We start from the raw sequence: 16,729 nt of genomic DNA on the forward strand, positions 1-16,729 counted from the left end.
AAAAAACATGCTAAAACAAGGACACTGAATGAAAGCATACTGTACATAAATTATAATAGTGTATTATAATTAGGGGTCGACTGATTATCAGCGCCAAAATTAAGCATTTTTATGGTTATCGGTATCAGTCATTTCCAAAAACCGATTTACCGATAAAATAATGTAAAAGCATTTAAAGAAGGTTTTTGTCAAAGCCCTTGTTACTCTTAATTTTAATGATCATTTCAATTTTTTACACCAGACATATATATCGGTTTAAAATATTGGTTATTGGCCTACTTGATCTGTAATAATCTGTTTCTGCATCAACACATATCGGCCGACCCCTAATTATAATTATTAAATTATTTTGCTTTCCACTTTCCCCATCAACTAAAATATTATTTTCAGATGCCATTTAATAAATATATTACTAAACAAATATTTTTGTCCAAAGACAAACAGGTTATTGTTTGAATGAGATCTTCATGATATTTTGCAAAGTGAAAAAAGGCAATTATTATTACTATTATATTACCAGTGTAGCGATGTATGAAGCACCGCTCACACAGATGTCATTTCAAAACCAAGCGGGCTTATGTTGGACAACACGGCAAATTCACAAAACCTTAAAATCTGAAGCAAATGCGAAATCTGCCAGGGAAATCTTTTCAGTCATTATGAATTTAGCAATTTATGAATTTATGAATTACTGTATTCCTATTAAAATGACTGAATTTTTGTTGTAAATGTGACCAAAACAAAAAAACTGGCAAAATGACTATAGCTGTTGAGAGCAATGCTTTCCTGAAATTTCAAAGACAAAAAATGTCTTGTCAATAGTGTAGCAATGCGTAAAGCAAATGCCCCAACAAACTAGCTTGACCACCTTGAAACTGTTGCAAAATCTACGTATGTTTTCCCAACCTGGTTTATTCCTACTAAAATAAATGGATTTGCCAGTGAACAAGTAAATGTAACTGCAAATTAAAACAAAGACAACTGTAAAAATAACACTGGCCCTATCAATTATGGCCTTATGGTAGGCATTCTGCCACACTACAGCTGCTGTCACGCTTTGAGAGCATAACCTTTTATCTAAACATAACAGATCAATATTAAGATCTAAGTGACGCAATCAGATCCCACTTTGAGCTCAAGTCCTATACCTCTGGTGAGAGTCTACGCCCTGAGTCTCAAAGTACATCCTGTCCTGTAGTCGCCGACTGCAAATGCGTGTACGTTGTGGGCAAACATCACTCCTACAACTCCCTGCAGGGCAGCACTTTGGAGGACTCCGTTCGAGCATGTTAGGATGCTGCACAACTTCTTTGAAACACAGCGTTCAGGCGAAATGCCAGAATCGTCTTTGCAGCATCCAGAAGACCGAGGTGAGTTATATGGCAGACGCACCTGCATTAGTTAGGGCCGCGGAGTGCCAAGATTACTGTCACGGCTTGAGGTGATAAAGAAAATGTCTTGGACTTAATGTCTGCAAAGGTCATTAAGAGCCGACCAGCAGACTCTCTGCCCTCCAAGCCCATATCTCAAGGTCTGCGGCCACAACATGTCTGCAGTAGGAGGATGGAATGGATGGCAATGCATTTGGTGGAGTCAACTATGCAAATCCGAAAAAAGACTGCAATTGCAATTATGCTAAGAAGAATCAAGATTTTAAAGTAATGATCTTTAAATAATAAACAGAACATAAACCGAGGGAATCAATTTATGGGTCACCAAACTGAAAACTGCTTTTGAGCCCATTTACAATGTTCATGACCTCCAGCAAGAGCCTCAAAAGCCATGCATTTTACAATCCCCGATGTGAGGTCTGGAACACAGTGGTTTCTTTTGAAATGCTTTAAAAGGGCTTCTTTTTACATTTACTGCACAAGTACCTTGGCAACGTTGCAAGGAGAGAGACTGAGATGGGGAGAGAGAGAGAGAGAGAGAGAGCCTTGAGCAGAGAGCCTCTGTCGCAAGGTGACATAGTGGTTTTGTAGCAGATGTGGGCGGATGAATCTTCTTTTCCATCTGCCTCCCCAATAGATCTCAGAAACAGTGGCGAAAGCTGGCGAGGGCAAATGCTTCCAAAAACAACAATGATTTTCTTGTACAGCCCAGAAATCGAGGCTTGGAACAAATTGCACAAACCAAAATATGAGATTCGATGAGAATGGCTGAATAAAAAGGAATCATTCATTCATTTCACAGAAAGTCCGCAGAGAGGCTAGACAAGACAAGTTTTGATTGATTAAATGTAGTTACTGCTGGAAAATATTTTAGTGGTAAAGAAATTAAGGATGCAGGCAATATATTGGTGAGCATACCAGTCTATATTACTAATATACTACTCATACCTTGGGTTATGTATTTTAACAAACTGCCAACAAAGGTTGAGTTTTGCACTGACACACTCATCATAAAAAACAACAAAAACACTAGTTTTAAAAATGACATAGGACAAAAAATGATTAAACAACATAACATTTAATTATTTGCGGGTGCATTTTTTTCAGGCGCTTAGACTTTATTAGTATTATTAGTTATTTTAGCAGCATTGAGAGTTCTCATTATTTTACATGTAATTTTTTTTATTTTTACATCATCTACTTTCATTTTAATTTGAATTAAAATGCAAGTAATTTTGTATTTGTATTAAATTTTGGTAATGTATTTTTGTTAGTCTTTGATTAAATGTGTCTACATAGTTGCCATTCATTTTCATTTCAGTTATTTTAGTACATCAAAATACTAAATGAAAATGAAAAACTTGCTGAAATAAGTATATATATGTGTGTGTGTGTGTGTGTGTGTGTGTGTGTGTGTGATTATTTATTTTAGTTAAGACTAACCATAATAACCCTGGATAATGCAACTTTTCTGCAAGTTGACTAATAAAATAAAAAAAGGCAAAGGAAAAAAATCTGTGCCGATAGTGACTGTGTATAAATTAATTCTCTTTAAATAATATACATTTATATATCACGTTTTTCAACTGATTTATGAGCTACAAAAGTTCAGTTAGTCCTATATCATTTGCGTTATCAAATATGGGACCGGACTATGTGTGGGAAAACTAATTGCTTAGCCTATGAAAATCTGGCCCTTATTATCCAAAACGAGACTCGTATTTTATTCCAGCTCTGTTTTGCGAACATATGGAGTTCCTGTATTTAAAATTTGTAAAATGCAAACATCCACCGTGTCTGGCAAATCTGGCAACCTCCAACATCACCAAAATTATGACAGCCTCACCCTCTATTCCCTCTAGGCAGTTACATACATAAACTATCACCTATATTTGCTGGTATTAAACAACGCAACACTCTTTCTTTGTTCAGCTGTTTAGGAAGTGCGACGTTTGATGAATATTCAGACAATTTTTGTTCCAGAATGGACGCTTAGCAAAGCAATCAGCCCTGCAAATACAGTTAATATTTAAAACACACAACTATCACATCGTTCGCGGACATTAGGTAGTAAATAACACAGAAATGTCCTTTAAGATGCTACTCAAACCCACGTGATAATTACTCCACGTTGTGTGCAAAAATCAATTGAGCAGAACAGAAGACAACGGAAGAAAAAAGAAAAACCGGCCAGTTCCAGGTGGTCAGACGACACACAGAGCCCGAGAGCCAATAGCACTTAACCAAATTGGAATCCATTCTTCTGAAATGGGTGCTGATAACCACTTGAAAGCCACCAGGGTTTCACATCTCAGGCTTGTGGCACCCTGTCAAAAACACAGGCCGTCTCCGCTCGGTGAAATAGACAGATGGCTGAAACACTTCTCTTAGAGCTATCGGCCGAGACTAAATTAAAGCTTGCGATGGATTCGTGCTGCCAAACCGCAGGCAGGGAAAATGCAAGGGGAGCGAATGTTGATCATGTTCAAATTTGGTGGTAGAAAAAATCTGGACGGATGATCGCATTCACTTGATGTGCTAGCATTGACATTGAAAAAAACAAAACAAATGGACCTGCTACAGCTTTACAGCCAAGGCAATCTGTTATTTTTATGTCCGCATGTACATTCACACATACATACACTCCCTCTCGCTCTGAAAAGAGAGCCGAGCAAGCTCAGAGATGCTCATTTTTCCTGTATTTGTAGGAGTGGATGGGGGTAAGTGAGGCAAGGCTGCAAACTCACATGGAAATTTAATTACTTTAACAGATTCATTTACTATCTGATCAGAAAAAAGGAAAATAAATACATATATTTTTGTAGAAGTCTGAAAAATCTCAATATACATGTTTTAGACGTTAACATGTTAATACATATAAGATTAATAAATCTAAAGCTATTTGAATTTGGCGGAAATGTTATATTTAATGAAGGGATCTGTCCAAAAATGTTGTGAGACATGGCATCCTATGATAACGTATTTTGAAAAGGTGAAGACTCTATGAAGAGCACTGAATTGTATTAATTATCTAGGTATTTATTTATTATTTAGATTTTATTATTCCTACAATAATATTGTTCATTTGTAAATGTGTACAATATTGAAAATTTTATCTTGTTTTTTTTTTTTTTTTTTTTTTTTAATTCTTCTCAAATTGTCTATTCTTCTTATTGTTGCTTTTGTAATTGTATTATGTTTGTTTAATTATTTTGGCAGTAAGGGTCATCATGGGGCAAAAGTTGTTAAAACCTTAATTGTAAAGTGTTCTGTTAAAGCTTGGAACAAATTCATAAATAATAAAAAAAAAAAATCAAAAAATATTTAAAAAAACTTTAATATTTTATTAATATAAAAATTGTTACTCATATACAAAATACATTTGAAATGAATATAAAAAATATTAAAACATTTTTTACATAAATTATATTAAAAAAGATTTGCATATAAAATAGATCGCTCTCTCTCGCTCTCTCTCTCTCTCTATATTTAAGCAATATTTTATTCAATATATCAGAGCCTTCAATCCTTAAATATATAGCCGCAAAAAGCCTGTTTAAATCTTAAAGGTTAGAGATAACGTGAAAAATGGTCATAAACATCCTGATTTTCAGTGCACAAAACTTGAGTAACATTATAAGTGGACTTCAGGGGGGGAAAAATAGCACACTACAAAAGTGTAGAATATGGTTCCTTTAAAGCAGTTCACCTTTATAAAAAAAAAACACAAACATAAAACACAGAAAAGCACTCTAATAAACTAGATGGTGAGCTACCGTCCTCTGGTTCCTCTTCCTCTGTGGGAGACTGCAGTGCTGCTGATGCACATTCTGTATGTTTCTGCAGGCTGACCACTTCATACATGGCATCTCCCTGACTGCCCTTCCCTGTGCCCTGCAAACACACAGAGATGCATTACAATACATCTGTCGATCCATCCAAATACTATACTAATATTAAACATTAACATTTCATGAATATACACTTTAATACTTAATATGAAATACGTATACTATTATTTACTATAACATTATATATATTCAATATTTTCATATTTCATGTGTTATAGAAATTAATACGTTAATGTATACAAAACTTGAATTTATAAATGTAAACATTTATATGCATTATAAAAAAAATTATGAATACTTTAGACATAATAAATCACATTATAGAAACCATCATTTAAAGATTACAAATTATATTTGATTTATAGATTTATACACAAATACAACATAAATATATGTTTTACTTTTATTAATGTAAGAATGTGATATAGATATTAATTCGTTAACTTAATACAAATAAATGTATTAATAAATTTACGATGCGTATAAAGTCATCACTATACACAATAAATGCAATACTTAAATGTAAATAATTATGTATTAGGGGTGTGACGAGACACTTATATCCCATGAGACGAGACACGAGACTGGGTTCACGAGAACAAGATGAGATTTAATTTTTTAATTTTTTCAAGAAATCTTCAATGATGAAATATATTGTGGGGAAATTGTCTTTTATTCAACTGAAAAAAAAAATGGCAAAAAAAAAAAAAAATTGTAGGTGCATTTTGAAATCAACTTGTGCTTTATGAAATTAAACTTCTATTTGAATGAATTTCATACAGCAATAAATAACATGTAAACTAGAGCTGCACGATAAATAGAGAACGATGTTGGATTGGAGATCACGATTCTAAATAAAAAAATAAAAAAAATAAAAACTACTTACTACTTACACTTACTAGTGGTTCTGACAAAATATTCAATGCCCGAGTCTTTAAAAATATATTAATTTGAATAAAATAAACTACAAAAAAAAAATAAATGAAGGAGTCAGTGTCTCAATTCATAAAGACCCGTTTCACAATTCACAATCTCCTGATTGAATCATTCAATTTCAAATACTTTGTTTTTTAAACGGGTAGTTGTCACCACCTCCTGACGGAAGAGAAAAGCATTACAATACATACAAGTGTTAAGATGCTTTCATTTTGATCGCTTACTGTAGAGAATGTGTTTATACCAAAACTATAAACTTTTATCCTAGTACTTATGTTATTTAAATGTCTCTAACACAGAAATGATGATGTGTGATTGAAAACTTTCTGGATCAGCAGCATCATGAATTATTCATTAAAGGGGTCATATGATGCTTTTTTAAAAGATCATTATTTTGTGTATTTGGTGTAACAGAATATGATGAAATTCTTTAATGTTCAAAAAACACATTATTTTTCAAATAGTGTACAGGGATCGACATTAAGCTTTGACATGAGCTTGTCCTTCGGACAAGTAAATCAACCATTAAAAAAATTATATATATGTATATATATGGCACAAATGTAACTTATTCTGAAGCAGTCTGATCAGTGCTTTATCAGGTATTACTTTAATCAGCATATTTTTAATATTTGCCTTCAATTGATTGCGGTTACACTTTTTAACTCTATGAAGGACAATATTTTCTAAAACTGATTAAATGTACGTGTCTCCATAAACGTTGAATTCTTACATGTGATCAATACATCAAGTTAGAATAATAAGACACTATGGTCGTTACTGCTCAAATGAAATCAGTCTCAACAAACTCCATCCGCCCAAATGCATAAATAGTGCTATTAGATTCATGTTTTGGAAAAATGATACTTTTAAATATGAAATTAAACCACCAGTAGGTGGTGGCAAGTTACTGTCTTAATGAGTGAATCGTTGATTCAACCGATTCAAACGCTGATTCATTTAACAAATTAAGCAAATTCATATAAAAAAATGAATCATTTAGTAACAAAAGACTGTTGTGTGTTGCTCGGAGATGTGCGACTGTTCCGATTTCTCTGTGAGTCAGACCGGCTGCACGAGCCTCAACTGACGTGACCTTGATACTGTCAATACATTATCCATTATTAGTCACGGTTTACACAGACTAATAAAATCAGAATCATTCTCTGCAAACTTTTGGTACTGCACTAGTTATTGTTTGTTAATAAAATTTTGATCAGGTTACTTGTCCGGTCGGGCAAGTACAATTCTCTTTCACTTGTCCCTTCACAAAATCCACTTGTCCCAGACAAGCGGACAAGCATTAATGTCGAGCCCTGCTGTACATTATTGTAGGTCCTCTATGCCCCGCCTCTCTCCAGCATGCGCAGTCTGCTCTGATTGGCCAACTGACCCAGTGCATTGTGATTGGTCAAAACACCACAAGCACTCGTTGGGAAATGTAACATCCCTTTCCATAATCGCAAGCTGCTTCTTTCAAAATAAATGAACAGACAGTTAAAAATGTCCTTAGTTTTGCCATCAGTTCAAGCCCACAGGAGAATAAAGTATATCTCTTTGCATTTGAGACTTCAGTCTTTGCAACTTCACAGATCTTCTTCATGCACCAAGAGTTTGTTACACTCCAAAGAGAAAGAACAAATTGAATTTGCATCATATGACCCCTTTAACATGGGCAGCGACAAAACATGCTTATCAGGCTTCACTGTCATTCAGGAATAATATTGCGAGGGTGTCTGAATCGAGATTTTTAAACAATTAATTGTGCAACACTAATGTAAAATGCTAATTGTTTTGTAATGATAACATCGCGTTCTCACGAGACCAGTCGGATCTCGCAAAACACACCGTATCTCACGAGATCTCGAGGTCACATCCCTATTATGTATAGAACAACAATTTTGTAAATAAAGAAATATAAGAAAGGTCATAATGGTCAAAAACACAACAGGGTGAATAAATAACAGATTTACAATTTTTAGATGAACTGATCAAAGTCTTGAGCAAAGCTCAAAGTTAGCTTCACCTTCTCCACCGCTTCAGGGGAAATGACAAATACATAATTACACGCACGGGAGGAAATGAAAACAAGTGATGATAAAAAAAAGAGGCCTCTGCGGTTGGCAGAGATCACACCTGTACCACTGCGCTTCCAGTAACTCTCACAAACACTCCTCTCGACGCCGCTTCCCTCGTGTCATGTGGCTCTTATGTAAACCACCCTTTCCTTTTTCAACTGCAAAGTGGAACTGTACTACAGGCGAAGAATGATGTTTACAGCCAGAATAATTACACGCTAATTCCTCGCACCTAATGAGCAGCGTAAACAAATACGAAATAATAAAATAACGTGCAGAATGGGCTGGGTCTATCGCTAACGCCATAATATTATCTTTTAATTAGCTTTTAACTACAGCCCAGGCATTCTTTCTCTCTGCGATAAGATAACTACGGAGGCAATCAGGCAGAGATGCAGGCAGTAGGCTCTAATTACTTGAGCATGTTAATGAGCGCCGGGCCTCTTATTAAGCTACGAATTATACAAAGCCTCCATTTGCCGCTTCACAGCTTCCAGGAGTTACTGCTCCTATTCACCCTTCACAAAAGCTCACTTCCTTCCTCAAGGTTTGTTCTCCAATCTGTGCAGCCGATACGCCGCTGTTCATGAAAAGTTCACAGGCTTTGCAAGAAATGGGGTGAATCTCTAACCTGTCAGAAATGTTTCCAGGTCATTTTCAAAATTCGGGTTTGTAAGCTTAATGATTTTTTAATTTTGGCACAGTCAGATTATTTTTATGACGACTAAAGGTGATGGTAATAAATAAAATGAATTACATCTTGAAATAAAAGGTGTATAATTTAATGAACCCAGTCACTTAATAATATATTTCTTATTTAGTTCATTATAATTAATGAAATAACCTAATCAGTGAAATAAATGCTTTTTTTTATATATGTATATAAATTCTTAACCCTCGATTCAGTTTTTAAGATCAATTAGTTAAGGTTAACCATAACATAGATAAATAAAGATAAATCTTTTATTTAACGTTATATTATAATAATATATGAATATTATACTTTTATTCATAAATTCTCTCAATACAGAGACACACACATGTACACACACACACACACACACACACACACACACACACACACACACACACACATATATATATATATATATATATATATACACACACACACACACACACATACATACATATATATATATATATATATATATATTAGGGCCGGGACTTTAACGCGTTAATTGAGATTAATTAATTACACAAAAAATAACGTGTTAATTAAGATTAATTAATTACAGAAAAAAAATTTCCCGCATTTTTAATAACTTATTTTTGCACCGCGGAACGTTTCTCACTGGATGAGTTTCGGCGGACCGATTATACTGGAGCACCAACTAGCGTTCGCATATCACCGCAGCACATCGAGTCTCAAGTATCACCTCAACGCAAAACATTTAGCAGCTAGCGTGGACTTTACACTTTATGTTGAACTATGTATTATTTTGTTGGTGCAACAGTTTATGTTGAACTCTTTATTGTTTTGGCCAAGGTTATTGAGAGTTGGACTTAGTATGTTATGGCCTCTGAAGCAACAGAGAGATGTTTTCTAATAGTCAGGGTTTCCAATGTTCTGAATGTAATTGACAGTATTGTGTATTACTTAAAAAACACTTTACAGAAGGTTCCAGCACCTATAAGCTTCCTGAATTTCTGAAATGTACTATTTCTAAATTGTTTCTAAATATGCTATAGCTACACTTAATGGCAAAAATTGCACTGGTCTGCTAGACTTGGTTGAACAAAAATAAACAATATTTTGTTGCTTAATGTTATGTATTTAGTCATTATTCAATGGTATACTATAAATCCATGTGAAAAAAAATTACTTCTCACTGTTCTCAGGTCAAATATTTATATGCGATTAAAATGCGATTAATTTCGATTAATTACAAAGCCTCGAATTAATTAGATTAATTTTTTTTATCGAGTCCCGGCCCTAATATATATATATATATATATATATATATATATATATATATATATATATATATATATATATATATATATATATATAAATAAATAAATAAATACATACATCATACATTGACACATGGGTCAGACTGCTCTCTGATTTCATCAAAAATATCTTAATTTGTGTTCTGTAGATTAACAAAGACCTTATGATTTTGGAACGACATGAGGAGGAGTAATTAATGACAGTTTTCATTTTGGGGTGAACTTTCCCTTTAATTACATTTAATTATTGTGTGAAAAATAAATAAATAATAATAAATAATAATAAATCTTTTTTTTTTTTTTTTTTTTTTTTTACGTACCTGTTTGAGCTTGAGGTAATGCGTTTCAGAGAAGGCCTTCCGGCTGAAATACCAGAACCTCTCATTGGCCGGATAGACCCGCACTAGCACCTCCAAGAGGAACCGAACATGCACTACAACCTCAGTCACAACCAGGTCCACCGCCACCGTCATGTACACATGCTTGTCTGGAGGAGAAATAAACTCACAGTTAAAGACAAAACCGGCATCCTACCTCAATATGTGTACAGAAAACACTAACCAGTAATAACACAAACCCGTATTTCACAATCCAATCAAATTCAAACCAAGCCCGCCCACTTTATTTCCCATTACATGATCTTTTCACACACGTCAAATGCAACTATGTAAAAAATTTATGCATGTTTCATGATGTTTACACTGAAACTAAGAGTCCAATCAGCTTAGATTATTTATCTCCAGTCAATTGTGGTAAAATACAGCATTCTGGGAACTGATCTCATGATATTTTCTCTCAAGTGAGCCCTATAACTATTTAAAAAGCAGAACGCTGAAAAAAAAGTGAAAACTAGTCCATTTCACACTAAGGGGGTTTTATTATTTCAATTAACAGGAAACAAAGACAGCAACAGTTACTAGATTTATGAGGGAATTGCTGAAAATAGATTCCAATTACGATAGAGTCAGGTCAGAAAAGATAGGGAGGTAAATAACAGAAGATCTGTGGTGGGCCCGACTGACACTTACAAACAGACACAAAACCTGTTTTACTGTGAGAGTAATGAAGTGGAGACTTGAAACGAAAAACTCAGGTTGCTGAATTAAACACTATTTAAACTGAGCAGGTAATCTGAATTTACCAGACTGGAATTAAACTTCAAAGCAAACTCCATATAACTTCACAACTGAACATTTTAAAGCTGCAGTTACGAGATCCACTGCTTCCAGTTTGGCCTCATACCAAGTCAACAATACACACACTCTGATTAGGATTACTGGTACTCTAGTATTTTGAGTCATTAAATAAAGAGGCCATTAGTGCTTCCTGTTCCAATCTGGACCACTAAGGCCACTGGTATTTTTATAAACAGTTTTTCCTTCTTCCGTTTTTAATTCAAATTTCTGTCCACGTGAAAATGCAAACGCATGCTAATGATGCACTGTCAGAAGCATGCCAAGCCAATAGGTGGCGATATAATCTCAACTGTAAACCCATGTTGGCCAATCAGAAGCCTGAAAATATTATCAGTAGGCGGAGATAACAGCGCAGGCTCAAAAATCTCCGGTTTCACTGTCTAAATGATAACACTACCACTGTAGTTTTTGTAAATCCTCACCCTGGCAGGCGTTTTAAAAATGTTTGGTTTCAGAGACCTGATGCTGAGTTTGCGTGTGTTTTTTTTTTTTTTTTATAAAAAGCATACATCTTAAATATATTCCTATAAATTTTAAATATTTTTAAATCAGTGTTTTATTATCATCAGTTCTACAGACAACCTAGTAAATTAAATATTAATGAGTGAGTTTTTTTTTTATTGTGTAAATTTAAAGACTACAATGTCAATAAAAAAACACTTTCAATATTAACGGTTTTATATATATATATATACGGTATTAATAAAAATATCAATGAAAACATACATTTGCATGATACAACATTTAATTTAAATAAAAAAAATCATATTTTTTTATATGAATTTAAGTTTTATATTACCTATATATTGGCATTAATGATCCATTAATAAATCCCTAATTAGTCAAGTTCTAGTTCGGGCCAAATTGAGATGAAAAGCAATTAAAAATGCACTGCTGTCATTAAAAGATGTGACACAGTTTGACCATGACAAGAAAAGCCGGTGTAACAGCTCAACATGTGATAGATCAAGAACTCATCATGGCTGAAGCAGTGAAAACTGAAAGGCAATGTGAGAAAAAAAAAGCAGGAAACGGGTGAATTTCTGTAAAACCTGTCAAACTTGGTCACCGCATGTTGTGCAATGAAAGCACTAGAGACACATGATAACCAAGGATTGTGTACTAGCTCTTACCTTTCGGTGTGTCCTCGTTCAGTGGCTGGAAAGCCGGACTGTTTGGATTCCAGGTGCCAGTGATCACGTACGCCTTCCCATCAGCACTTTTGCCCATAGACTCCTTCAAACACAACCACAAAATACGTTTTCAGCGCTTACATAATGACTAGGGTTACTGGATAAAATCTGAGTTTCACTAAATATGTTCAATGTAACATATCAAATTCATTTATCTAATCTGACACGCGTTTTATTCATAAGGGAGTGATTTCTAAAAAGTAGTTGGAGGAAATTAGGGAGAAAGACTCTTTTAATGGCTAATTAGATATCTATAAATCAAACCCATATGGGACTTTTATTAAAAGCAAAGTCATTTGCAGTCTTTGCATGGCAGGATCTCATTAAATATCACGACAACCACCTGCTACAGCATTAATAAGACATCTTTATTTAACTGTGACGTGTTTCTTTAGAAGAGCAACTGAAAACATCAAAATGCAGTTTTGTTTGAATATTGCAGCAAATTTGAGGTTGATCGTATTAACATGTATCATAAAGAAAAGCATCAAATGATGACATTTGTCTAAACTGTCCAGACGGCAACATGGAGAAAAGCGCGACACTAAACCTTGAACGATGTTCGATTCAACAATCCCCATGAACCCAATTACGCTTGATTGAAGTGCTAATTGTTTTTGGTCTTGATGTGCAATCCGCCATAACTTCATCGGCTCAAGGGCCAACGCTAAACGATGTTTTTAATGAATAATAAAAAAGCCTATATTTCCATTAAGTGTTTCTAAAACTGGCCACTGAGTGGTAATTAAAATGAGTCTGGATATAAGAAATTAACATATAATACTGAGCCTGAGGTAAAGTTATAAGAGTTAAACCACTAGCAGTCATATCCCGAGAACGCTGGGAAGCCAGGAATGTGTCTCACCAAATCAAGGAGGTGCATGTCGTTGTTTCGAACTTTCTGACCAGGACTAAGCAGCATCCCGAAGCACCTGGAAAACAAATATATGGTTTGGATGATGAGGATGAGGCATTAAATAAAAGTGACCACTAATTATATCATATTTTCAGAGTCGTTTGGAGCTTCTGTAATGCGCTTCATGAGATAACATCATTAGTTGTGACTGTAGGTTAAGATCAGGGCAACATTTGTGAAGGGTTTGTTTTCATAGCGCAGCTCACAAAGTGTTTGTGCTGTGACTACAGCGCCATCGAGTGGTTGCACAAGGAATCACACTTACAACTTTCTATTACACTATTATAAATCGAAATATATATGTAGTGTTTTTTTATATGCATGCTACATGAACTAGATCAGTTTATATGTATGTATAAACACACACACACACTGATCTAGTTAAAAATATAAATATATACATATATATTTCGATATATGATACATGTATAAAATACTTGTGTTTGTGCATTTTAAGTTTGTTTCTACACATAATAATGCTGTATGCATGAATTGCTTTTATAAAGGTTATAAAAAATTATATTGCAATAGATTATTATATAATAAGCATATACTTATTTTTTTTAATCATATACTTTCATATAAATGTATATACATGAAGTAAATATTATATATTAATGTCTAGAACCAGAATGTCTGCTAATATTGTCTGCTGTTTACTAGCAATAGCAAGCAGCCATTCATGGTTTCACGGCTGTGACATGAACAAAAGCCTATTGTCAAAGCATTAAAATAATAATAATAAATAAATATTTTACCATGCCAGTAATTAAAAGGCAAACTACGGTTCCATAATATCTGAATTTCTAACCCACCTCTCTATTACCAGCTCCTTATTGTTCATCTGCTGGACAGTGACCACCACCTTTTTCTGTACACCCTGCCGCAGCTTGAAGTAATATTTATCCCTGTCTTTGGGAACTGGACTATAAGAAGAAACAGGAAAATAAGTAAGAAAGGCACAACTGCACTTACTGATATTCTGGTGGCCCACATTGGAAAAACCAAATGAAGCAACAGTTCACCTCACACTGTGAATAGCAACGGTAAAAACGAACTGAAGTTTCTTCAAAAGCGAGTAATGACAGACCTGAAGTTTCCTTTGCCATCATCTTCTCTCACTTCTAGAGAAACGGTGAAGGTGTAAACGTCGCTATCGGGGGAAAGTGGCAGCGGCGAGTCTTGCATGTCCGTGGCAGCTTTTGACGAACGCTTGAAGGCCGTCGAGAAGCTATAGAGGATGCGACTAACCTAAAGAAAGAAATGAGGTTAAGCTTTGAGATTTACTCAGTGAACACTTATGAGCACATGCAACTCACGGCCTCTTTGATATGGCAGGAGAAGACGTGGATCTGAAAGTCCTCCGCGCTGCGGTAGCTCTCTGTGAAGGAAAAGCAGTCGCTCTCGACAGATCCCTCGCATCCTCGGGCACAAAACAACACCTTGTAGATGGGAAAAGATCCAATTTCTGTTCCAGTGGCCTGGTCCACAATCCTAGAGCCATAAAAAAAAAACTGAAAAAACTGATATAATGAAATCTAAAGCATTCTCTTTCACATAATCAAACATCGATTACAATATACATCAACTTTAGTCCTAACTTATTGCTATGAAAAACACACACACACACAAAATGCAAACCAGCAATAGGTCAAATTTAAATAGTGCAACCATAATGCAAATATATTTCCATGTAAAATTAAGTACTGAAGATATTTTTGATGTATTACTTTGATAAATAATTTGTTAAGGTGCAAAAAGGTCGTTCGTTGTCACTGGAATTAAGTTAAATGACAGTGGCACATGTCATGAGCATCAAAGTTCACTTAGTTAACTTTAGACGTGGTTTGAGGTTAAGCGAGGAGAAACCATGAGATGTTAAACCTGAGGTTATGCCACAGTTCCTGAGCCCACACAGGGTGTGAAAACAGTAGTGCAGCATCACATTTACGAAACCTGAAAGTGGGAGCTAAAAGCGGCTCAGAGATCACAAGAGCTCAGTCACATTTATACCCCCAGTGTTGAATGCGGTTTGTCTCGGAGCAGGAAAGCTAAATGTGCTTAGTCTTAAAGCTTTTACGAAGCAACATGTGGAAATAAATACATCGTGACTGGTTGTGTGGTGCAGGTGAAGTCTGAGAACCCTATGAAAACCTAAATCTGAAAATAAAAATAACAATACAAGTTCAGGAATATCAGTTGCTTTGGAAAAGAATATTATTACATTAGAAAAAAGCTAAATAAACTGGGCAAAAATAGTGAAATTAGAAAATAGATAATATATACTTCGTATATTTTAATAGAAAAATTGAATGAATAAATCCAGAAACAGCTTTCAGGGAAAACGATTCAAGATCAGTGTTGGGGAAAGTTACTTTTAAAAGTAATGCATTACAATATTGTGTTACTCACTAAAAAAGTAACTCATTACATTACTTTTTATGGAAAGTAATGCATTGTTACTTTTGCGTTACCTTCGCAGTACTTTTCGAGGAGGGTTGCGTCATATTATGAGTTTGCATTTCATTTTGATGAATACTAAATCTGTTTTTTTGCAAGCAGAATGAATGAATGCACATAAACATGTGTGACCCTGGAGCACAAAACCAGACTTTAAGTCGCTGGGGTGTATTTGTAGCATTAGCCAACAATACATTGTAGGGTGCAGCATTGTTGATTTATCTTTTATGCCAAAAATCATTAGGATATTAAGTAAATATCATGTTCCATGAAGATATTTTGTAAAAATTCTACTGTAAATATATCAAAACTTATTTTTTGATTAGTAATATGCATTGCTAAGAACTTCATCTGGACAACTTTAAAGGAGATTTTCTCAATATTTAGATTTTTTGGGCACTCTTAGATTCCAGATTTTCAAATAGTTGTATCTCAGACACATATTGTCATATTCAAACAAACCATACATCAATGGAAACATTATTTATTCAGCTTTCAGGTGGTGCATAAATCTACATTTTGAAAAATTGACACTTAAGACTGGTTTTGTGGTCCAGGGTCACATTTAGTCTAGAACTACTTCATGTACAGACAGCGCACACAACGCCTCTGTACTTCCGATTTCTCCCAATATGGGGACAGGAGACTTGTCAGTCAATAAATGGAAAAACAAAGTAACCGCATTACTTTTTTGAAAAACTAACTTTACTAGTTACTTGAAAAAAGAAATCTGA

At 34.5% G+C, this 16,729-nt stretch overlaps 1 protein-coding gene across 1 annotated transcript in view; it reads right to left on the reverse strand.

Annotated features, from left to right (window-relative positions):
• The window catches only part of LOC113040103 (rab GTPase-activating protein 1-like), a 93,660-nt gene that overhangs the window by 68,289 nt on the left and 8,642 nt on the right, over positions 1–16,729 (reverse strand). Inside the window, exons 5-11 of the mRNA XM_026198358.1 lie at positions 14,855–15,029; positions 14,626–14,786; positions 14,351–14,461; positions 13,485–13,551; positions 12,560–12,662; positions 10,551–10,717; positions 5,168–5,285 (exon numbers count right to left, since the gene is read on the reverse strand). Of these exons, the coding sequence (XP_026054143.1) occupies positions 5,168–5,285; positions 10,551–10,717; positions 12,560–12,662; positions 13,485–13,551; positions 14,351–14,461; positions 14,626–14,786; positions 14,855–15,029 (902 nt within the window). The remainder of the gene's footprint in view (positions 1–5,167; positions 5,286–10,550; positions 10,718–12,559; positions 12,663–13,484; positions 13,552–14,350; positions 14,462–14,625; positions 14,787–14,854; positions 15,030–16,729) is intronic.

The sequence above is a fragment of the Carassius auratus genome, chromosome 22 (genome assembly GCF_003368295.1).
Source record: "Carassius auratus strain Wakin chromosome 22, ASM336829v1, whole genome shotgun sequence".
NCBI classification, from domain to species: domain Eukaryota; kingdom Metazoa; phylum Chordata; class Actinopteri; order Cypriniformes; family Cyprinidae; genus Carassius; species Carassius auratus.